The following is a 21,587-nucleotide window of genomic DNA, read 5'->3' on the forward strand; positions in this document are numbered from 1 at the left end:
GGCATCTTTCATCCTTTTTTTTGGTTTTGTTTTGTTTTTAATTTTTGAGGTAAGGTCTTGCCATGTAGCCCAGGCTAGCTTTGAGTGTGTTTGCCAGACTGCCTTCTAATTTTAGTTCTTCTGCCTCAGCCTCCTGTGTGCTGGAATTACATGTTTGCCTGTTTTGTTTTGTTTTTTTTTCTGTTCTGTTCTGTTCTGTTCTGGTCTGGTCTGGTCTGTTGTGTTCTGATAGAAGCTACTCTAAGAGATGTGAGGGGTTCTTCATGTTGGTTTTAAGTGGCATCTCTCTGATGCTTAGTAATGAAGAACATTTTTTCATGTATCTGTTGGTCATTTATAAACCGTCCATGGAAAATGTCTCTGTCTACCTTTCTCTGTCTTCTTGCTTTTGAGTTCTTTATAAATTTTGTCTGTTGATCCTTTATGGGGTGTTCCACAGACATCTCATAGTTTGTGGGTTGTTTCTTCATTGTTTCCTTTACTACAGAGGGGGTTTTAGTTTGATGCAGTCTGTGTACTTAGTGTTCAGGTGATGAGCTAGAACCAACACAGTGGAGCGTTCCTTGATGCTTTCATCAGATTTTAGAGGCTGACATCTGAGACTTGATCTCCAGTTCACTCGAGTTGATGCAGTCATTTGCTTTTTTATGCCACTGACTTAACTTTGGAATCATTTTGAGACTGGATAGATTTGTTAATTTTAGTATAAGTTTCTTTTTTGTTGCTTGAGTTCTTTTGTAGTTCCAGGTAAATTATAGCAGTTTCCTTTTCTACAAGTAATGTTTGAATTTTGATACAGTTAGGTTATGTCTATAAGATTGTGCCATTAGCAGAGATAATTTGTTTTTTTCTTTCATTGTTTGTTCTTTCTCCCTCCCTTCCTTCTTTTCTTCCTTCCTTCTTTTCTTCCTTCCTTCCTTCCTTCTTTCCTTCTTTCCTTCTTTCCTTCCTTCCTTCCTTCCTTCTTTCCTTTCTTCCTTCCTTCCTCCCTTCCTTTCTTTTGTCTAATTGCTTTGACTAGAACTAATTGCTTTATGCAGTAGTGTGTTAGAGCACTGAGCGTTAGTGCCCTTTTTCTTTTATCTGATCGTAGAGGAAAGTCTTTCAGCTTTTTGCTATTAAGTGTAAAATTAGCTATGGACTTTCCTCTATCACCTTCCACTACATTTGTTCCATGCTGGACTTGTTAAGGGTTTGTAAAGACATTGAATTTTCTCAAATGTTTTTCTGCATTTGGTGAGACAATTGCTGGGTTTATACTGTGCAAGTATCTGCCTGTATACATGGAAATTATCTTATATTGTACATATACTTATGTAAGAAAATCTTCCTTTTGAGACAGTAATATGTAGACACATTTAATTTTACTCCAGACATCTTTTGAAAAGGAAATATATGTGAATTTTTTATACTTCATGTGTATATATATACATTGTGTTCTAGAGGATTAAAAGCAACAAAATAACTAATATTTTTTAAAAAGCCTTCTAGCTTAATTCTCTGCAGAAGTAATGTCTTCAGTGACAAGAGTTGCTTTACTTAGCATTTAAACTAAGGTCCCTCAGCTGCCTTTCTGAAGCGTTAGGATGCACATTTACCATCTATCAGAGCAGCTTCAGAAAGCAGGAGCTCTGACCCTGTCAGGAGGAGAGCCTGGGATTTTGCATTCCTTATGACCTAGTGAACCCATTCACTTTCATGTCTTCTGTAAAACAGGCTTTTTCTTTCTACTTACAGCAAGTTGATAATATGTACATGCTAGTGTAGGCAAATTACTGTTGTTGAAGTGTACTTTGATAGGCAAGGTACATGGTTGAGAAAACTGGCTAGAATTATGAAGTTACAAGTTAAAAAGGCCATTTACTAAGTGAAGTATGGCCTGTTCTGAAAGGTTTTACCTTTGCCTCAGTGGAGATTTTTCTTTTTCTTTTTCTTTTTTTCAGGAAAAATGAAAAGCCCATGAGAAATTGTACTCTTCATTTGTGAAAAGAGCTCTTTGAATTATTTTTACTCTATGTCCAACTCCATCCCCTCTTCTAATATCCAACTTTTGTCTTTTTATCTTGAATGGCATATACAAAACACAAAACTTATATTTTTATTTAGTTGAGCCTTTACTCTCATCAGACCTTTATTTCATGTCTGAAGTGGTCTTAGTGTCAGAGTAGAGCAGATACATGGCATAGTCAATAGAGGATGGGAAAAGCAACAGTTTTTAACTAAGGGACTTGGTTGAGTATACATTTGATTCTAGTTTACACACACACACACACACACACACACACACACACAGAGAGAGAGAGAGAGAAAGAGAGAGAGAGAGAGAGAGAGAGAGAGAGAGATTGTTTTGCTCCTAAATTCATGTGAAGACCTAAAATTTAGGAGAGACCCCATTTAAATGGAGAAAATAGAAAGAATGCTAGTATTCTGTAGGAAATACACACATCAAACAATTTTAAACCGTGGTAGGCATTCCTGAATCCCTGTACTTGAGAGGCTGCAACAGAAGAATTTGAGGTTAATATAGGACTAAATAATTAGATCTTCTCCTAAAAAATCTAAATTTATAAAATTTGGATATTTATTGATAAGTACTTTAGTCCTACATATCAATGGGATAGATGTACTTATATTTTATTATTTGTTATACACTTAGTTCTACTCCTGCATGTGTACACACACACAAACATATGCACATTTGTGTATATACATATGAGCACACACAGGTAACTGAAAATCACCATATTATGTAAAATAGTGAGTGAGACAACACAAGGTACATAGGTAAATGGGCTGAGGGCTACAACACTCAAAAACTTAGTCAGTAAAACATTTAAAAAATAAAGAAGACACTTAATAAAAATGGGCAGTACAGTTTTGCACATATTAATGCTATAATAAATATGGTGCTTTACCTGTGGCAGTGAACACAATAAATTACATACAACTCATTAAATATAGGTTATCCTCAAATAGTAGAGGGTGGGGTTATTGAAAATGTGTGGAAAAATGTAATGCCTTCCGCTCCGTGTGTGTATGGGGGTGTAGATCTGGCCGATGTGTGAGGCTTGAGGCTCAGGGCACAGGTTTCCTATTTTACTAGTTTGGCATTAGGTTGTATAGTTTCATGTCTCTCACTTGTGGTACTCATATTATGCCTGTATCATTTGCAAATGTATTTACATGCACTGGAGCAAATTTGTGTTTTCTAAAGAAGTGTTCTAACAGAACTCATGGCATCATTTTATGCCTTGGTGCAAAAATGAAATTTCATTTTATTGCAATTTAGTTCCACTGGCAGTAGAGGGGGTAGTGGGCTCACATTTTGTGCTGTACTGACCAGTGCTTTTCTTAGCTTTGCAGCTGCACATATGGCAAATTATTATCATTTTATGGTTACAGTTATAAGCAATTTGGTAGAGAATGACAGCTAAATTATGCACTGTTGCTTTTATTTGTTTTAATTTTGTAATCTAAATATTTTTAATAAGAAAACACAATTCAGAATGATTCTTAGCAGGAGAGTGACCTTTGTGTCCCTTAGGGCCAGGGCCCAGTGGGTTTCACATTTCACTCCTGTGGGTCTCTTGTGAACCGTCAACATTGAAGCATGTGCTTGTGGGATTGTCTATATTTTCAGAAATGTATGTTTTTATTTAAATTATCATTGGCTCCTGCTACTTAATAGAAAGATTTATCAGACAGTTGAAATAACATATAAATTTAAACCCTCTCAGTTTTTTAGGGCAAATCCTCATTTTTCGTTCCAGGAAGTACCTTGGCAATGATGCCAAAGCTCCTTTCTCCCCATTGCTTTCCTCCACATCCTTCCATGAAACTGTTCATTAGAAGTGTAGGTGTTGACAGTGTGCCTGCACAGGGATGCTCAGAGTACACAGTGTCTCTGAGCCTGAATGCATTCTAAGCGACTCTTAGTAACTAACACCTAGCACTTGTTAGGAAGATCATTTAGAAACCTGCCCCTTGGAATCGAATGCCTTGTGTCAAACTGCAGTTTTGTTTCCAGTGTTTAAGTGAACAACTGTGTTTATTGGAGTGTTTCTCTGAGCTGTAGCTATGGCTTCTTCAGCACTGAGACCTACTCATTCTGTGGGATCTTCCAATGCTTCAGAACTTAGACCAACACTCTAAGGTTTTCCACCCTAGTCTAGAGCAGTGGTTCTCAACCTGTGGGTTGTGATCCCTTTGGAAATTGAACAACTCTTTCACAAGGGTCACATAGAAAATATTCTGCATATTAGATATTTTCATATCTATTCATATCAGTAACAAAATTACAGTTATGAGGTAACAATGAAAAATTTTATGGTTGAGGTTGTCACAACATGAAGTACTATATCAATGAATCGCAGCATTAGGAAGGTTGAGAATCACAGTTCTAGAGCCATTACACTGACTGATGAGAAAGGTCCAGATGAGCTGCTCATCTTTAGCCGTGTTGACAGGAAAGTAATGTAGTACTGAAAATCTTTTATTATACTCATATAAATTGGTCATATACTTTATTTTATTTATCATGTTCTTACTGCTTTTAAGTCATTTTAAAAACGTTTTCAGATTATGTAATATTGCACTAGAAAAATAATCATTGGATGTTAAAAAAGTAGACATTAGTTTGATCTTTCTGAGGGTGGGGAAAATTTATTTTGATAATATCATCCTTAATTTTATTCAGTATGATTTTTCTTTACTATATATCAGTTACTCTTAAGTTATTGATTTATTTGTATTATGCCACATACCATTTTGAGTTCATATTAAAGGTTAATTAAGTCAGAAATGAACCATGAGATATCATTCTCTACTAAAGTGAATTTTCTTTCTTTTCAATGAAGCTATTATGCACTGCTAGTTTATGAGGAGTAAGTGAATTTCATAGTATATGGCAGTGCTCTAAACAGAATATGTACACTTTTTGAACTTAGAGATGCCTAATTTAAAGGTAAATGAAAAAAACATTTTGATTTGAAATTGATCAGAAGACTTGATGAAGATTGGATTGATTAGAGAATTCTTTTTTGTGCATTTTATATTCATGTTGCCTTATATGCTTGTATCCTGTACTAGGTCATACTCATAGAACTATGGGACCTCACGTCATGCTGCTTTCTTGAATAGTTAAGAAATTGAAGTTTGGAGATCACTAGCATATATATTGAACGTAAAACTAGAGGAGAGTAAAATATCATGGGGGAGGTATTTACCTGGTAGGTTCTAGATTGTAGGACGGAATGCCTGCATTTAAAGATGTGTACATGGAAGGAAGCCATTGAAAACAATCTAAGAACAGTGAGGGAGCAGGAGTAACATGAACAGAAGAGCATTTTGAAATTAGATTGGAGAATATTTTTCAACATATAGGTTGGATAGTATGGGTTAGGGAAATGTGGTACTGGCCACATCTCCAATTAAAAATGCAGAAGGAGAGTTCAGGGGCATCTGTTAATCTCTTAAGACTTTTAGTAATAATAGAAAGGAGAAGTAGAACGACTTTGTAAGAAGAACCATTGTTTGAGGAGGGCTGTGCTAAGAGTCCATGTAGTTGTAGGCCAGTAGCCAGAAGTTACTGAGGTCAAAGATGGGACCAGCTAATGAACAGAGCCCTGAGCAGGAAGATGAACACAGGTGGAAGCTCCCCCGTTGACTCAGCACTGAGTAGTCACCATACATGGCCCTGCTGGTTGTGAAATCTGGTGATCTGAGTTAAATTAGTTTGTATTGTTTTCCATCTTTCACCAGTGTTAAATTTTTTTTTTACTGGCCTTATTTATTTATTTATTTTTTACAACTTTATTTGAAAAAACAAAGATAAATGTACAGATTTTAAGCATTTTTTTGCATAAAAGTATACATTTTTGTCAGTACTTGGTTTATTTTTTTTTAAAGGTTTGATAGTATGATTAAGATCTTACTAGTTACAATGAGCATAAAGTACATGTAAAATAAGATGTAACCTGGAAATAGTCAAAGTTTTTTTTTTTTTTTTTTTTTTTACAATGAGCAGACAGTACATGTAATACAGGGTGTAACCCGGAATTTGTTAATGTGTTCTTGGTGGGTAAGGATTGAGCAAAACTTTTTTTTGTTTATTTTGTTTTCTTTTTTTCTTGGACTTCACACAGTCTGTGAGTTGTTTCTGGGGCAGTGCAAGCCTCTGGGGTTAGCATCCCATTATCAGTGACTGCATATTATGTCTGTTCTTTTGTGACTGGGTTATCTCACTTAGGATGATATTCTCTAGATGCAGCCATTTTCTTAAGAATTTGGTTAAGTCATTGTTTTTGATGGCTGAGTAGTATTCCATTGAGTAAATGTACCACAATTTTTGTATCCATTCATCTACTGAAGGACATCTGGGTTCTTTCCAGCTTCTGGCTATTATAAATAGAGCTGCTATGAACATTGTGGTGCATATATCTTTGTTGTGTACTAAGGTGTCTCTGGGGTATATGCCCAGAAGTGGAATAGCTGGGTCTTCAGGTAGTACTATGTCCAATTTTCTGAGGTATCACCAGACTGATTTCCAGAGTGGTTGTATCAGTTTACAACCCCACCAACAGTGGACAAGTGTTTCTCTTTCTCCGCAACCTCGCCAGCATCTGTTCTCATCTGTGTTTTGGATCTTGGCCAATCTGACTGATGTGAGGTGGAATCTCAGGGTTGTTTTGATTTGCATTTCCCTGGTGGCTAAGGATGTTGAGCACTTCCTCAGATGTTTCTCAGCCATTTGATATTCCTCAATTGAGAATGTTTGTTTAGCTCTGTACCCCATTTTTTAATAGGGCTGTTTGATTCTCTGGTGTCTAGCTTGTTGAGTTCTTTGTATACCTTGGATATTAGGCCTCTATCTGATGTGGAGTTGGTAAAGATCTTTTCCCATTGTGGTTGCTGCCATTTTGTTTTCTTGACAATGTCCTTAGCCTTACAGAAATTTTGCAATCTCATTAAGTTCCATTTGTTAATCTTTGACCTTAGAGCTTGAGCCATTGGTGTTTTGTTCAGAAAATTTTCTCCTGTGCCTATGTGTTCTAAGGTTTCCCTACTTTCTCCTCTAATACTTTCTCCACATGTTTGTTCTTTGAGTATAGGAAGGCTACTGATTTGTTTGAGTTAATTTTGTATCCAGACACTTTGCTGAACTTGTTTATCAGCTGTAGGAGTTCTCTGGTGGAATTTTTGGGGTCACTCAAGTACACTATCATGTCATCTGCAGATAGTGATGTTTTTACCTCTTCCTTTACGATTTGTATCCCCTTGATCTCCTTTTGCTGTCTAATTGCTCCAGCCAGGACTTCCAGTACTATGTTGAATAGGTAGAAGGAGAGTTGGCCACCTTGTCGAGTCCCTGATTTTAGTGGGATTACTTCAAGTTTCCCATTATTAAGTTTGATGTTGGCTGTTGGTTTGCTGCATATTGCTTTTATTATGTTCAGGTATGGACCTTGGATTCATGTTCTTTCCAGGACTTTTAACATGAAGGGGTGTTGAATTTTGCCGAATGCTTTCTCAGCATCTAGTGAGATGACCATGTGATTTTGTTCTTTGAGTTTGTTTATATGGTGGATTACATTGACTGATTTCCTTATATTAAAACATCCCTGCATCCCAGGGATGAAGCCTACTTGGTCATGTTGAATGATCGTTTTGATGTGTTCTTGGATTCGGTTTGCAAGGATTTTGCTGAGTATTTTTGTATCAATTTTCGTAAGTGAGATTGGTCTGAAGTTCTCTTTCCTTGTAGGGTCTTTGTGTGGTTTAGGTACGAGGGTTATTGTAGCCCCAAAAAATGAGTTAGGTAGTATTCCATCTGATTCTATCTTGTGGTATAGTTTGGAGAGTATTGGTGTTATGTCCACAATATATGTCTGATAAAATTCTGCACTGAACCCGTCTGGACCTAGGCTTTTTTTGGTTGGGAGGCTTTTGATGACTTCTATTTCTTTAGGTGTCATGAGATAATGTAGATGGTTTACTTGGTCCTGGTTTAACTTCAGGATCTTGTATCTGTCTAGGGATTCATCCATTTCCTCCAGATTTTCCAACTTTGTGGAGTATAGGCTTTTGTAGTAGGATCTGATGATTTCTTGAATTTCCTCCGTTTCAGTTGTTATGTCTCCACTTTCCTTTCTGATTTTGTTAATTTCTATACTCTCTCTTTGCCCTCTAGTTAATCTGGCTAGGGGTTTATCAATCTTGTTGATTTTCTCAAAGAACCAGCTCTTGGTTTTGTTGATTTTTTTTTTTAATGGTTCTTTTTGTTTCTATTTGGTCTATTTCTTCCCTGGGTTTGATTATTTTATGCCATCTACTCTTCCTGGGTGTATCTGCTTCCTATTGTTCTAGGGCTTTTAGCTGTGCTGTCAAGTTGCTGATGTATGCTCTCTCCTGTTTCTTTTTGGAAGCAATTAGGGCTATGAGTTTTCCTCTCAGTACTGCTTTCATTGCATCCCATAGGTTTGGGTATGTTGTGTTTTCGTTTTCATTGAATTCTAGAAAATCCTTAATTTCTTTCCGTTTTTCTTCTTTGACCCTGCTATCATTTAACAGAGCAATGGGGTGATAAGAAGAAGGTGTATTCTTTTACTTTAGGATATGTTCTGTAGATATCTATTAATTCCAGTTGGTTCAAAGTCTCTACTAGTTTTATAGTCTCCTTGTTCAGTTTCTGTTTCCATGATCTGTCCATTGGAGAGAGTGGGGTATTAAAGTCTCCCACTATTATTGTGTGGGGTGAAATGTATTTTTTGAGCTTTAGTGGGGTTTCTTTTATGAATGTGGGTGCTTTTTTATTTGGAGCATATATGTTAAGGATTGAGAGTTCCTCCTGAGAGATTTCCCCGTAATAAGTAAAAAATGTCCTTCCTTATCTTTTTTGATAACTTTTGGTTGGAAATTTACTTTATTCAATATTAGAATAGCCACTCCAGCTTGCTTCTTGGGGCTGTTTGCTTGGAAGTTTTTTTCCCACCCTTTTACTCTGTGATAGTGTCTGTCTTTGTCTCTGAGATGAGTTTCCTGTATGTAGCAAAATGCTGGATTTTGTTTATGTATCCAGTCTGATAGCCTATGTCTCTTTATTGGGGAGTTGAGTCCATTTATGTTAATAGATATCAAGGAATAGTTGTTTCTGTTTCCTGCTATTATTGCTTTTCTTGGTTGAGTTGTGTCTGTCTTTTTCTTCTTTTGCTTTTCTTGCTTAGGAGTTTTCTTGTTTTTATTAGGATGTATTTCCCCTCATTGTATTGGGTTTTCCACCTATAATTCGTTGTAGTGCTGGTTTTGTGGTCAGATATTTTGTAAATTTAGATTTGTGTTGAAATATCTTCATCTCTCTATCTATGGTGATTGATAGTTTTGCTGGGTATAGCAGCTTGGGCTGGCACTTGTGCTCTCTTAGGTTCTGCATGATGTCTGTCCAGGCTCTTCTAGCTTTCATAGTCTCTGTTGAGAAATCGGGTGTGAGTCTGATTGGTCTGCCTTTATATGTTACCTTACCTTTTTCCCTTACTGCTTTTAGTATTCTTTCTTTGCATTGGGCACTTGGTGTTTTGACTATTATGTGTCGTGAGGTATTTCTTTTCTGGTCCAACCTATTTGGAGTTCTGAAGGCTTCTTTTATGCTCGTGGTCATCTCATTCTTGAGGGTAGGGAAGTTTTCTTCTACGATTTTGTTGAAGATATTTACTGTGCCTCTTAGTTGATACTCTTCTCCCTCTTCTATTCCTATTATCTTTACGTTTGGTCTTCTCATTGTGTCCTGGATCTCCTGGACATTTTGGGTTAGGAGCTTTTTGTTTTTTGCATCTTCTCTGGCTGTTTTTTCTATGTTTACAATGTTGTCTTCTGCCCCCGAGTTTCTCTCTTCCATCTCTTGTAGTCTCTTGGAAATGCTTGCTTCTGTGACTCCTGATATCTTTTTTAGGTGTTCTACCTCTAGTGTTATCTCTTTTAGTGTTTTTTTTTATTGTCTCAATTTTCATTTTAAATTCCCTCTTCCATTCCTTCATCTCTTTGGTTCTGGTTTCCTCTAGTTCTTTGAGTTCTTTGAGTGTTTTTCTTGTTTCCTCTTTAAAAGCTTCTGATTCTTTTTGCTTTTCCTCCTGTTCTTATTTAAGTATCTCTATCAGCGTCTTGAGGTATGATTTCAGGTCTGCATCTTCTTTTTCTGGAGTGTTTGGCATTCCAATGTTTGCTGTTATGGGAGAGCTGGGTTCTGGTGTTGCCAGGTTGTCTTGGTTTCCTTGGGATATACTCTTTCACTTTCCTCTTGCCATCTTGTTGTCAGTGATATGTTCTTGCCTTTCCCTTTTATCTGGTCTGTGTCCCTGGATCTCCACTGGTCCAGGTGGCAGATGGGCCGAGCCCTGTTCTGCTCCCTAAGGTCGCCAGGTGGAAACAGAGGTTCCAATGCTGTGTCCCTTGTCCCTGGATCAGGCAGGCGGGGGTGCGCTTTCAGTGTGCACTCCGCAGAGATCTCTCTGCTCCCTGGCTGCCCAGATCTCCTATTCCTCACCGGTGTTAAAATTTTACATTTTTGTTTGTTAAACATTGCAAAACTCAAGACAAGAAGGCAATTAGCTTTATCCATGTATCCTGTACTTTCTCTGTTTTAAGACTCAGCCCTTCACATCTTTTCTGCAGAGTCCTCTTTAGTCCTTTCGACTACAACTGTGACAGGGAATTTAAGTTCTTTACTTAAGGTATTCTTGTTCTCTCCACATCAGAAGGTTGTATTTGGTGAATATCCAAATCTAGATCAACCGTTCTTTCCCTGTAGTACTTGAGAAAACGTGCTGCTGTCTTCTGTACTCTGTGATGAGAATCCAGTCATTAATCACCTTCCCTTTATTGAGTGCTTCTTCTGTATTGCTCTCAAGATTGGTTTTGTTTCTTTAAAGATTGATCTATTTTTTTCATGTATGCTGTCTTCAGATACACCAGAAGAGGGCATTGGATCCCATTAGAGATGGTTGTGAGTCACCATGTGGTTGCTGGGAATTGAACTCAGGACCTCTGGAAGAACAGTCAGTGCTCTTAATCCCTGAGCTATCTCTCCAGCCCTCAAGATTACTTTTTTCTTCCTCCTTCCCTTCAACTTTCATCTTTTGCATTCAGAAGTTGACAGTGATATTTCTTCGCATGAATTAATAAGTTAATTTAGTTCAGGATCTGCTCAGCTTTGGGAAAGGGGAATGAATTTTGAGTTGTTATACCTTTGGAGGCTTTTTCAGCCCCACCTTCTATGTACTCCTTTAGCACTTCTGTGGAACTTTTGTTGTGTTACCATAGTTTCTGTAGACTGTTTATTTTCATTGTCTGTCTTCTCTCTGCTGTTCTGAGGGACATTGTGCACTGTAGTTTAAACTTCATTAATATTTTCATGTTCTCTCTATTGAGACCATGCAGTGGGCATCTTACTGGATTATTCTAATTTTCAGTTCCAAGTTTTCCAATTTGTTTCTTCTGTATCAGTTTTTTCTTTTCTGAGACATTCTAGTTTTTCATTTTTTGAAGCATATACATTGATATATGACTAGCTTAAAGTCCTTTACAGGAAACAAACTTATTTTCTAACATCTGTGTTATTTGAATATTTACATCTGTTGATTTTCTTTTCTCATTAAATCAATCTTTTCCTGGTTCTCAGTGTGGTGTATGATTGCTTGTGTTTTGGACAATGGGAGTATTCTGTTATAGTCTTATTTAACATTTCTTTTAGTAGACCGTTTCTGGTATCACAGCAAAGGGGGAAGAAGAGGTTCTTCTGCTTCATTGCATTCAGACTGGTGTGAAAGTTCAGGGTTACTAAGTACTTTTATGACACTTGAGTGATATTATCGCCAGGTGGGGATGGACGTTTAGTTACCTGTAGACACCATTACCTACCTGGAAGGCATACATACCAAGGCTTCCCCAATGGCTTCCACTCTTTGCAGCTGAAACAGCAAACGTTCTACAGTACCAGTTAGCTTCCTAGCCTACTCCAGTAATCAGGGGTCCCTTATCAATGATGGGTAGGGTAGAGCTTCTTTCTTACCACAAAGCTTTCAGTGATGATCGTGAGCACAGAGGAGGGCAAGATGGGGATTCAGATTCTAGCCTTCACTTACTCTTCTGTGGTACCACCCCTGGGGAAAGAGACTGCTGAGAGGGCTCCCAAAAGTCCAGGGCTTTGCAGGTTTCTATAAGGTGTTTGGCTGCAGTGAAGCAGTTCTTGACTGCGGCCTGAGTTCTCCTTTGATCCGGTCTAAAGATAACAGGTTGCTCTTGGATTTAAAACATTTTTTTAATTAACCTTGCATTTCTGGTTTGGCATTTCTGAGTTGCTGACTTCCTTTTTATTTATTCCAGAACTCAAGAGAAAAACAAAAACAGGTAAGTCAGGACTGTGTTGGGAGTTCTAAGGAACTGTCAGCCTGACCTATTTCTGTTTTCCAGTTATTTTAGGTGCATTTGGTGTATGATATTCAGGAACTTGAACCATGCTTAGTAAAAGGAATAGGAAAATGTAGTTTAACTCATCTTGTCTGGAATCAGGAACTCTATGACATTTATTTCATTTTTCTCTGCTTTAATCCTTCTGCTTGGTGTTTCTCTTTTCATGCATCTTAATAGTCTTTTTCATTTGTATTTTCTCGGCGTGGCGCTGTTTATGGTAGAGCTTAGCTTTCAGGCCAGTCTTTTTTTTTTTCTTTTTTTTTTTTTCCTTCTTTGAATGTTCATTGGCCTCCCGACCTTCTTTCTTTCTCTTTTTCTTGTGGTAGTCCAAATGATAGCCATATCGTTTTCAGTGCAGTTCATTATATTCTTCTGTGGCATGCTGACAGCTGCGAGTAGCAGTCTGAGTCCTCCCGGGTTCCAAAAACCTCTTCATTTCTGGTGTCAGTGGCCCACGAGCCTACTTCTGAATAACCTTTTCTGATCACAGGATCTGTATTGAGGCAGCTGCTCAGTACCTGATCAAGTAGTGTTGTCAGCATCAGAGTAGAAGCTACGGTGGGTGATGGCAGTGAATTTTGCTGGACCAGAGAGTCTTTACTTGGTCACCACCTCTTTTCATATTGGCAGTCTGCTGAGGCATCTTGTCTGATCTTTGGTGCCCACACTTCAGAGGTTTTACTGTATCTGCCACCTTGTTCATCCTACTCAGATGCCCCAGTTTTCTTTTCTGTGTGGAACATTTTCATGTGAAGCCTTCGTGCTATGGAAGATGATTGTTTCCTACAGCCACTCGAGCTGACTGGAGCAGTTGTTTATATTTCAGTGTGATCTTGCTCAACACATGTTGATATCACTGTTGTCTCTCATAAGGGTTGCTTTCTTCAGTCGAAGTTGTGCTAACTGATTTTGCTCAGCTTTTTATTTTTATTTATTTATTTTTTAAATTTCATAATGTATTTTGGGGAAGCGATATTGGGAATCTCCTTGGAAGATAATAAAAACTACCCTACAAAATTTGAAATTAATGTTATGTCTATAAAAGGGTAATACAGATTGTTCTAAAATTCTAGTAACTGAGAAGTAGCCTATAATAAGAAAGCATGTTCTACTTTCTTTTTTTGTTTTTTTTTTTTTTTTGTTTTTTAACTTTATTTTAAAAAACAAAGATAAATGTACAGATTTTAAGCATTTTTGCATAAAAGTATACAAATACATTTTTATAAGGTTGTAATTAAGTATTTGTGGGTACCTATACATAATATAGGAAAGAGGTTATTAATTTAAGGAGATAGGAGAGAAACTGGGAGGGGCTGTAGGAAGGAAAGGGGAATGTGATACAGTTCTATTTTAATTAAAATATATTCATTTTTTTCTTTTTTTCTTGATCTTCACACAGTCTGTGGGTTGTTTCTGGGGTGTTCAGAGCCTTCTGGGGTTAGTATCCAATTATCAGTGACTGTATATTATGTCTGTTCTTTTGTGACCGGGTTATCTCACTCGGGATGATATTCTCTAGATGCATCCATTTTCTTCAGAATTTTGTTAGGTTACTGATACCTGAGTAGTACTCCATTGTGTAAATGTACCACAATTTTTGTATCCATTCATCTACTGAAGGACATCTGGGTTCTTTCCAGCTTCTGGCTATTATAAATAGAGCTGCAATGAACATTGTGGTGCATGTATGTTGGAGCATCTCTGGGGTAAATGTCCAGAAGTGGAGTAGCTGGGTCTTCAGGTAGTACTATGTCCATTTTTCTGAGGAGCCGCCAGACTGATTTCCAGAGTGGTTGTACCAGTTTACAAGCCCACCAACAGTGGAGAAGTGTTCCTCTTTCTCCACATCCTCACCAGCATCTGCTGTCATTTGAGTTTTGGATCTTGGCCAATCTGACTGATGTGAGGTGGAATCTCAGGGTTGTTTTGATTTGCATTTCCCTGATGGCTAAGGATGTTGAATACTTCCTTAGATGTTTCTCAGCCATTCAATATTCCTCAATTGAGAAATTTTTGTTTAAGTCTGTACCCCATTTTTTAATAGGGTTGTTTGATTCTCTGGTGTCTCGCTTTTTGAGTTCTTTCTATACCTTGGATATTAGGCCTCTATCTGATGTGGAGTTGGTAAATATCTTTCCCACTCTGTTGGCTGCCGTTTTGTTTTCTTGACAGTGTCTTTAGCCTTACAGAAACTTTGCAATCTCATTAAGTCCCATTTGTCAATCTTTGACCTTAGAGCTTGAGCCATTGGTGTTTTGTTCAGGAAATTTTCTCCTGTGCCTATGTGTTCTAAGGTTTTCCCTACTTTCTCATCTAATAGTTTCAGTGTACCTGGTTTAATGTGGAGATCTTTGATCCACTTACACTTGTTTGCTCAGCCTTTTAATGGTGATTGGATACTCTACAGCATGCTCATCGGTTTCATGGCTTGACATACACCTTTTCTCAGGCTCCATCATCTATTACTAGTACATCCTTTTATGACCAAGATTTGGTTAAATAAATTCTTCCTTCAGTGAAGAACAATTTTAACTATATTTTCCTAAGATCTCACTCCAGGTACAGTGTTAAAGTCTCATTGTGCTAGGAAAAATTACATATGGGTCATTCTGAACTCTGATAAAACCTAGAAAGAGATTTTTTTAAAAGTCAATAAATATGAGACCATATGTTTTGATATTATTGCATGGCATGTATCTAAATGCCTATAACTTGTCTCAAATGCTGACATTAACTTATTTTTTTATTACTTTATTGGATATTCTCTGTATTTACTTTTCAAACTTTTTCCCGCCCCCCACTGCCATTCTTTCTCCCTCTCCACTTGTTTCCATGAAGGTGCTCCATCTCCCACTCACCCTCTCTACCTCAGCGCCTTGGCATTTCTGGGAAAACAAACTTTCACTGGACCAAAGGCCTGTTTTCCCATTGATACCAGACAATGCTATCCTCTGCTACATATGCAATTGGAGCCATGGGTCTCTCCATGTGAACTCATTGGTTGGTGTTTTAGTCCCTGGGAACTCTGGAGGGTTTGATTGGTTCTTCTGCCTATGGGGTTGCAAACCCTTTCAGCTCCTTCAGTCCTTTTTCTAGCACTTTCACTGGGGTCCCCATGTTCAGTCCAGTGGTTACCTTCGAGTATCCTCAGCTGTATCTGTATGATTCTGGCACACTCTCTAAAGAGGCATCTCTGTCTGGTTCCTTCCAGTAAGCATTTCTTTGCATCAGCAATAGTGCTTGGGTTTGGTGACTGCATATGGGGTGGATCCCCAGGTGAGGCAGTCTTTGAATGATCTTTTCTTCAACCCCTTCTCCTCTATTTGACCTTGTATTTCCTCCCATAAGTGTTTTGTTCTACCTTCTAAAAAGGACTGAGGCCATCTATATTCTGACCTTCCTTCTTGACATTAACTTATAATCTAGGTAATTGTACTTGATTTTTTTCTTGAGTAAAATTCATATTCTGTTACTAGATTACTACATGCACATATTATAAACATTATTGTATATGGTAGTAGCTAGAATAATAAAACTTTTTATATTCATAATAACTGTCTTCTTGGGACCATACAAATCATTCCTGTCTCTTAGAGCTTACACACACACACGCACACACACACACACACACACACACACAAAGTAAAGCCATAGAAATACAGCATAGATTGACAGTAGAAACTATTAGCTTACTTATCCCACTGCTCTTGTTCAGTTATTGTTGTTGTTGTTTCAGACACTAAGTATTCTGTCAGCTCCTGAAGTTAATGTTATTCTATAAGCTTAGTGACCTGGCCTTTCATTGTGAGCCAGTACTCTCCTATAAGCCATCTTGGGCTCCTTTTTGTTAAAGGTTAATAACCAGAATAATGAAGGAGGTGGTTATTTATGCAGTTATGATTGACAAAAGTTATTAGAATAGGAATCTGCCTAGAAGCAGTGATTAGGTTATGAAAATGTTAAGTAATGTTGAAACTAGTTATAACTTTTGACATTTAAGAATTATTATCCCTTCTCTTAATCATGATGATCTTGTATAGAAGTGTATGTACAGATTAATTCCACTGGACAGTAGTTCTTATGCCAACAGCATACTTAAGTAAGTGCTGAGAGAGAGATTGAGTAATAACGTGAGTGAAAGGATGCCTAGGAGAGAAGAGCTCCATTAAGAAGCTGGACAGACCTACCTGTGTCCCAGGTGCCTGACCTATGAAGTTGAACCTTTCTGATCTAGTGCTTTCAATCTGAGAACTTTTCACATGCTAGGAACTGTGAAGAAGAGCACCCAGGCTAGGTTACCATGTTCTTTATACCAGAAATGGGATATATGTGCAAAAAATTCCTGTTGACATTATTGGTGAAATATTGATGTGATCATTGATAGGCAAAACAAGACAAAAGTTCAAAGTATAATTTCTTTATGTTTAATAGAGTTAGAAACTCAATGTATAAAATTGGCACTAATAAAATACTGTTTACATAAATTCAAGTGTACTGTTAAATGGCATTAAACATTTCCCAGAGTACCAAATTCCCATCACTTCAGTCCAATACCTATTCATTACCTTTCCCCTCAAACCTACACCTGTTTCCCCTGTTGGTCTTTCCCAGTCTGTAGCAACCATCAATCCACTTCCTGGTATGAGTGGACTTGCCTATTCATGACTTTTCAAACGAATAAATAACTATGATATTTAGCCTTTGTGTTAGTATTCTTTTTCATGACACAATATTTTCAAGATTTGTAGCACATAACAATCTCTCACTTATTTTATTACTGAGAGATGTTCCTTTGATAGATATTGCTCTGTTGATATTAGGGTTCTTGTTGCTTCTAAGTCACTATGAATGAGGCTGCTCTAAACTAAAACTCAAACCATGTATGAATTTTTATTTAGGCTTTAATTTTTTCTGGATAAATTAGACTTATTGGGCTATATAATAAATTTATCTATTAAAAATAAACTACATTATGTTCCAGAGTAGCAGTATCTGTACATGTGTGTTGGACTGGAAGGTCCACTTGAGCATATCTATGTTAAACATGCCATCAAAAACCTTTGAGGCTGTCCCACTGGGTATAAAGTCCTTTCACTTTGTGCTGTTCAGTCACCTTTCTCTAATAGCAGTTGTGGTTACATCTTTTACTTCTCTGTCATCGATTCATTTCTTTTAGAAATTGCCTCAGAACCTTTGCCAATTTTTAAAATTAGATTAATATTATTTATTGCTATTGTATGAGCTGTTTATATATTCTGAATATTGATCTGTCTCATATATGATTGCAAAATATTTCAATTTGTGGATTTTCTTTGCAGTTTCTCAATCCTATGTACTTGTATGATTTCTTCTGAGAGTTTTATAGTTTTAACTCTTAAATTATTGGCTTCTTGTCTTTGTTTTTCCTTCCCTTTTCTTTCCTTCCCCTTTCATTTCCTTTAATTTCCTTTCTTTTTGGAACAGCATATGGGTGTATTGTCCCAGTCCATCTTTGGACTTGGGATGTTTCAACCTCCTGAATGTGGTCTGTGCCCTGCTGTGCCCTGCTTCTTTTTCTTCTTCTTCTTCTTTTTTTTTTTTTTTTTTTTTTTTTTTTTTTTGCTTGTTTACATAATGTGATGAGAGTTCCTCTCCATAGCTCTGCTAAGAAACTAAGGGAAATGTCTCTTTACTGGGGTGATCAGTAGTACTTTCCTTATCCAATTCATTGCTTCATGATTGAATACATGTTCTGTTTTTATCTAATGACTCCATGCTCACCTTCCCTGACCATATATTGTAGTTTTCTCTTTGTTTCGTTTATGGTATCTGTATGGGAATCAGCTTTTTTCCTTAATTTGCATTCTTACCTCTTCAGCTACAGTATAAAGAATGTCAAGAGCTTCTAACTCTCTACCAGAAGTACTTATCAGAGCAGCAAGAGAAGCTCACCACATCACTCTCAGAACTTGGAGCTGCTAGAATGCAGGAACAGCAGGTAAGTGACCTCTTCCAAAAGTTTTGTCTCCCTTTTATGTTGACCGGCATCTGATACGCATGTTGTTTTAAAATTTACACAAACCTCATGTCTGTGGCATTCATATTTCCTTTCCTGTTCTATGAGTCTCCTGCTCATAGAAGAAAAGTGAAGTAGGAAGTGGTTACTGGGGACTTTTGATTGGCTTAGAGTGTGCACTGACCTAAAGAGCCACCAGCCCTTTGTTACTCATGGGTGTTTGGTGTCCTTTTGGAAAATCTTTCTGATTTGTAGAATAATAATTTGGTGACTTGTGTATAAGCTTCTATGTATTAACAAACATGAGTATTTATAAGAAACTACCTATTATCAAGTGATGAGTAGTGAGAACCTTGCCTTTTATGATGTAAAAGCAGGTGTTTAGCCTTCCAACACTGATACTTGATGTCTTTGTTCTTATAGAGTAATTCTTCAAATGGCTAGAAATAACCTTAATCTTAACAGAAAGGACCATGCCATATAACATCATTCATACTGAACATGAAAATACAAATAATTTGTATACAGGTGCATGTGGAGTGCACATGATATATATGTACTCCTTGACATGATGTGAATCAATGAAATGAACCAGGCACAGAACACGTTTCCCATCTATGTTCCCCAAATAGCATCAAAACCCCAAAGGTCAAACTTGAAGATTCCTTGCAAACTGTCTAAAGAACATTGCTATTCAGCCTGGACACAATTGCTTTAGATAGGCTAAGAGTTTTGCTAATGGAATCCTAGTTTTGAACCTAAAATTTGCACATATGGGGAAGTAAAAAAAAATTTAAAAAAACCAACAATATTAATATCACTGTAATACGACTTAGCTGAGATATTTAACAGACCATTTTAGTCATAAGTTTTTAAAGAAGAAATATTCAAATTATTAATGGCTTACTGATATTTTAGTTTGGAATGTTATCTGTTGTTCTGTTTTTGAAAGCTAGGTTGTACAGTGGCCACACAGGTATCTTGCAGATTATATTAATTGTTTCTATACATGTCTTCTCTAATCCGAAAAGAATTTGACAACTCCAGTTGTATGCCTCCAGTCCAGAGTACTTGTGAAGATGGAGTTTATTTTCACATTTCTGCTCATTCCCTTGGCATGACAGAGTTGAGGGAAATGGCACAAAAGCAAAGGCAACTTAAGAAGGAACTGTGGAGGAGACAGGGAGCCTTCATTTAACAAAATTAGTAAGCCTTAAAACCATAGGAGCTTCAGGTAGTACTATGTCCATTTTTTTGCGGAACCACCAGACTGATTTCCAGAGTGGTTGTACCAGTTTAGAACCCCACCAAAAGTGGAGAAGTGTTCCTCTTTCTCCACATCCTTGTCAGCATCTGTTGTCATCTGAGTTTTGGATCTTGGCCAATCTGACTGGTGTGAGGTGGAATCTCAGGGTTGTTTTGATTTGCATTTCCCTGATGGCTAAGGATGTTGAGCACTTCCTTAGATGTTTCTCAGCCATTCAGTATTCCTCTCAGTTATTCCACTTCTGGGCATTTACCCCAGAGACGCTCCAACATACAACAAAGACACATGCACCACAATGTTCATTGCAGCTCTATTTATAATAGCCAGAAGCTGGAAGGAACCAAGATGTCCTTCAGTAGATGAATGGATACAAAAATTGTGGTACATTTACACAATGGAGCACTACTCAGCTATCAGAAACAATGACTTAACAAAAATCTTAAGTAAATGGATGCATCTAGAGAATATCATCCTGAGTGAGATAACCCAGTCATAAAAGAACAGACTGCAGTCACTGATAATGGGATACTAACCCCAGAAATCTCTGAACACCCCAGAAACAACTCACAGACTGTGTGAAGTTCAACAAAAAAAAAAAAAAGAGAATATATTTTAACTAAAATAGAACTGTATCACATCCCCATTTCCTCCCTACAGCCCCTCCTAGTTTCTCTCCTATCCCCTCAAACCAATAGCCTCTTTTCCTATATTATTGTTACACATATACATATGTGTATGTATATGTACCCACAAATACTTAATTACAACCTTAAAATGTATTCATATACTTTTATGCAAAAATGCTGAAAATTTGTACATTTATCTTTGTTTTTTAAAATAAAGTAAAAAAAAAAAAAAAAAAAAAAAAAACCATAGGAGCATAGACATGATTTGCCAACCATAGCCCAGGCAGGAAAAAAAGAAGCTGTCACCTGATAGGGAGTCTCTAAGAATAGCTAAAAGAGGCCAAACAAAACTTACTTAGTTGTTGGTGGTTTTGACTTAAGCCAAGTATGAACAATCATATTTAACACTGCCACAGTCTTAAGATTGTGTCATAAGAGGAGTAACTTGAATCTTAAGAGGAATAACTAAAAGAGAAACTAGAAGGAGAAGGCCGGCCATGTATATGTAGAGTGTGCTCTCAAAAGAAGCACCTGATCTTGGAGTGTAACTTGGAGCAGGTAAAACACTTGCCTGGCTTGTGTGAGGACTTAGGTTTTATTGCCAGCTCTAAAACAAACAAACAAACAGAAAACCAAAAAGATATCTCTTGTTTATTTTCACTTAACCCAGAGAACTTTTTGAAGTATACATTTCCCCTTTAATCATGCGTACGTGTATGTGTATGTGTATATGTGGATGAATGTATGTGCACATATCTGTGTTTCCATATGCCCTGGATTTAGAGTTACACGTCTTTATAAGCTATCCCATGTCTGTTCTGGGACCTGTACTCAGTCTTCTTCAAGAGCAGCAAATGATCCTGACTTCTGAGCCATCTCTCCAGATCTTTGCATTTTTTTTTAAAAAAATATTTATTCAGCAAGGACTTGATTGGGTTCTAAAATGTCTTCATAAATCCTAAAAATTAAGTTGTGGCTTAGAGGTGACTTCTAGACTTTACTGTTTGACTTTAGAAAAGTAAAATAAGTTTCTTTTTTATTAAAGAAAAAAGAAGCAGAGTATAATTACAAACTAATAAGAAAGATGCTCTGCAGAGACAGAGGCTAGTTGTGAAAACATTAAGAATACACTAGAGTTCAGAGTGAGTGAAGGGAAAGGAGGAGTCTGCCGGCCCAGTGTGGACTCTGTGAAGGGTTATTAGGTCATGAATCCATAAAGACAATAATGAACCAGAAAAAA

At 37.2% G+C, this 21,587-nt stretch overlaps 1 protein-coding gene across 2 annotated transcripts in view; it reads left to right on the forward strand.

Moving 5' to 3' along the window:
• KIAA1328 overlaps nucleotides 1-21,587 on the forward strand; it is a 251,252-nt gene that overhangs the window by 80,443 nt on the left and 149,222 nt on the right. For both annotated transcript variants that reach the window (XM_080920366.1, XM_080920367.1), the window contains exon 6: nucleotides 18,323-18,436. In XM_080920366.1, coding sequence (XP_080776492.1) covers nucleotides 18,323-18,436 — 114 coding nt within the window. The remainder of the gene's footprint in view (nucleotides 1-18,322; nucleotides 18,437-21,587) is intronic.

This window comes from Micromys minutus, assembly GCF_963924665.1.
Source record: "Micromys minutus genome assembly, chromosome: 8".
Classification (NCBI taxonomy): Eukaryota; Metazoa; Chordata; class Mammalia; order Rodentia; family Muridae; genus Micromys; species Micromys minutus.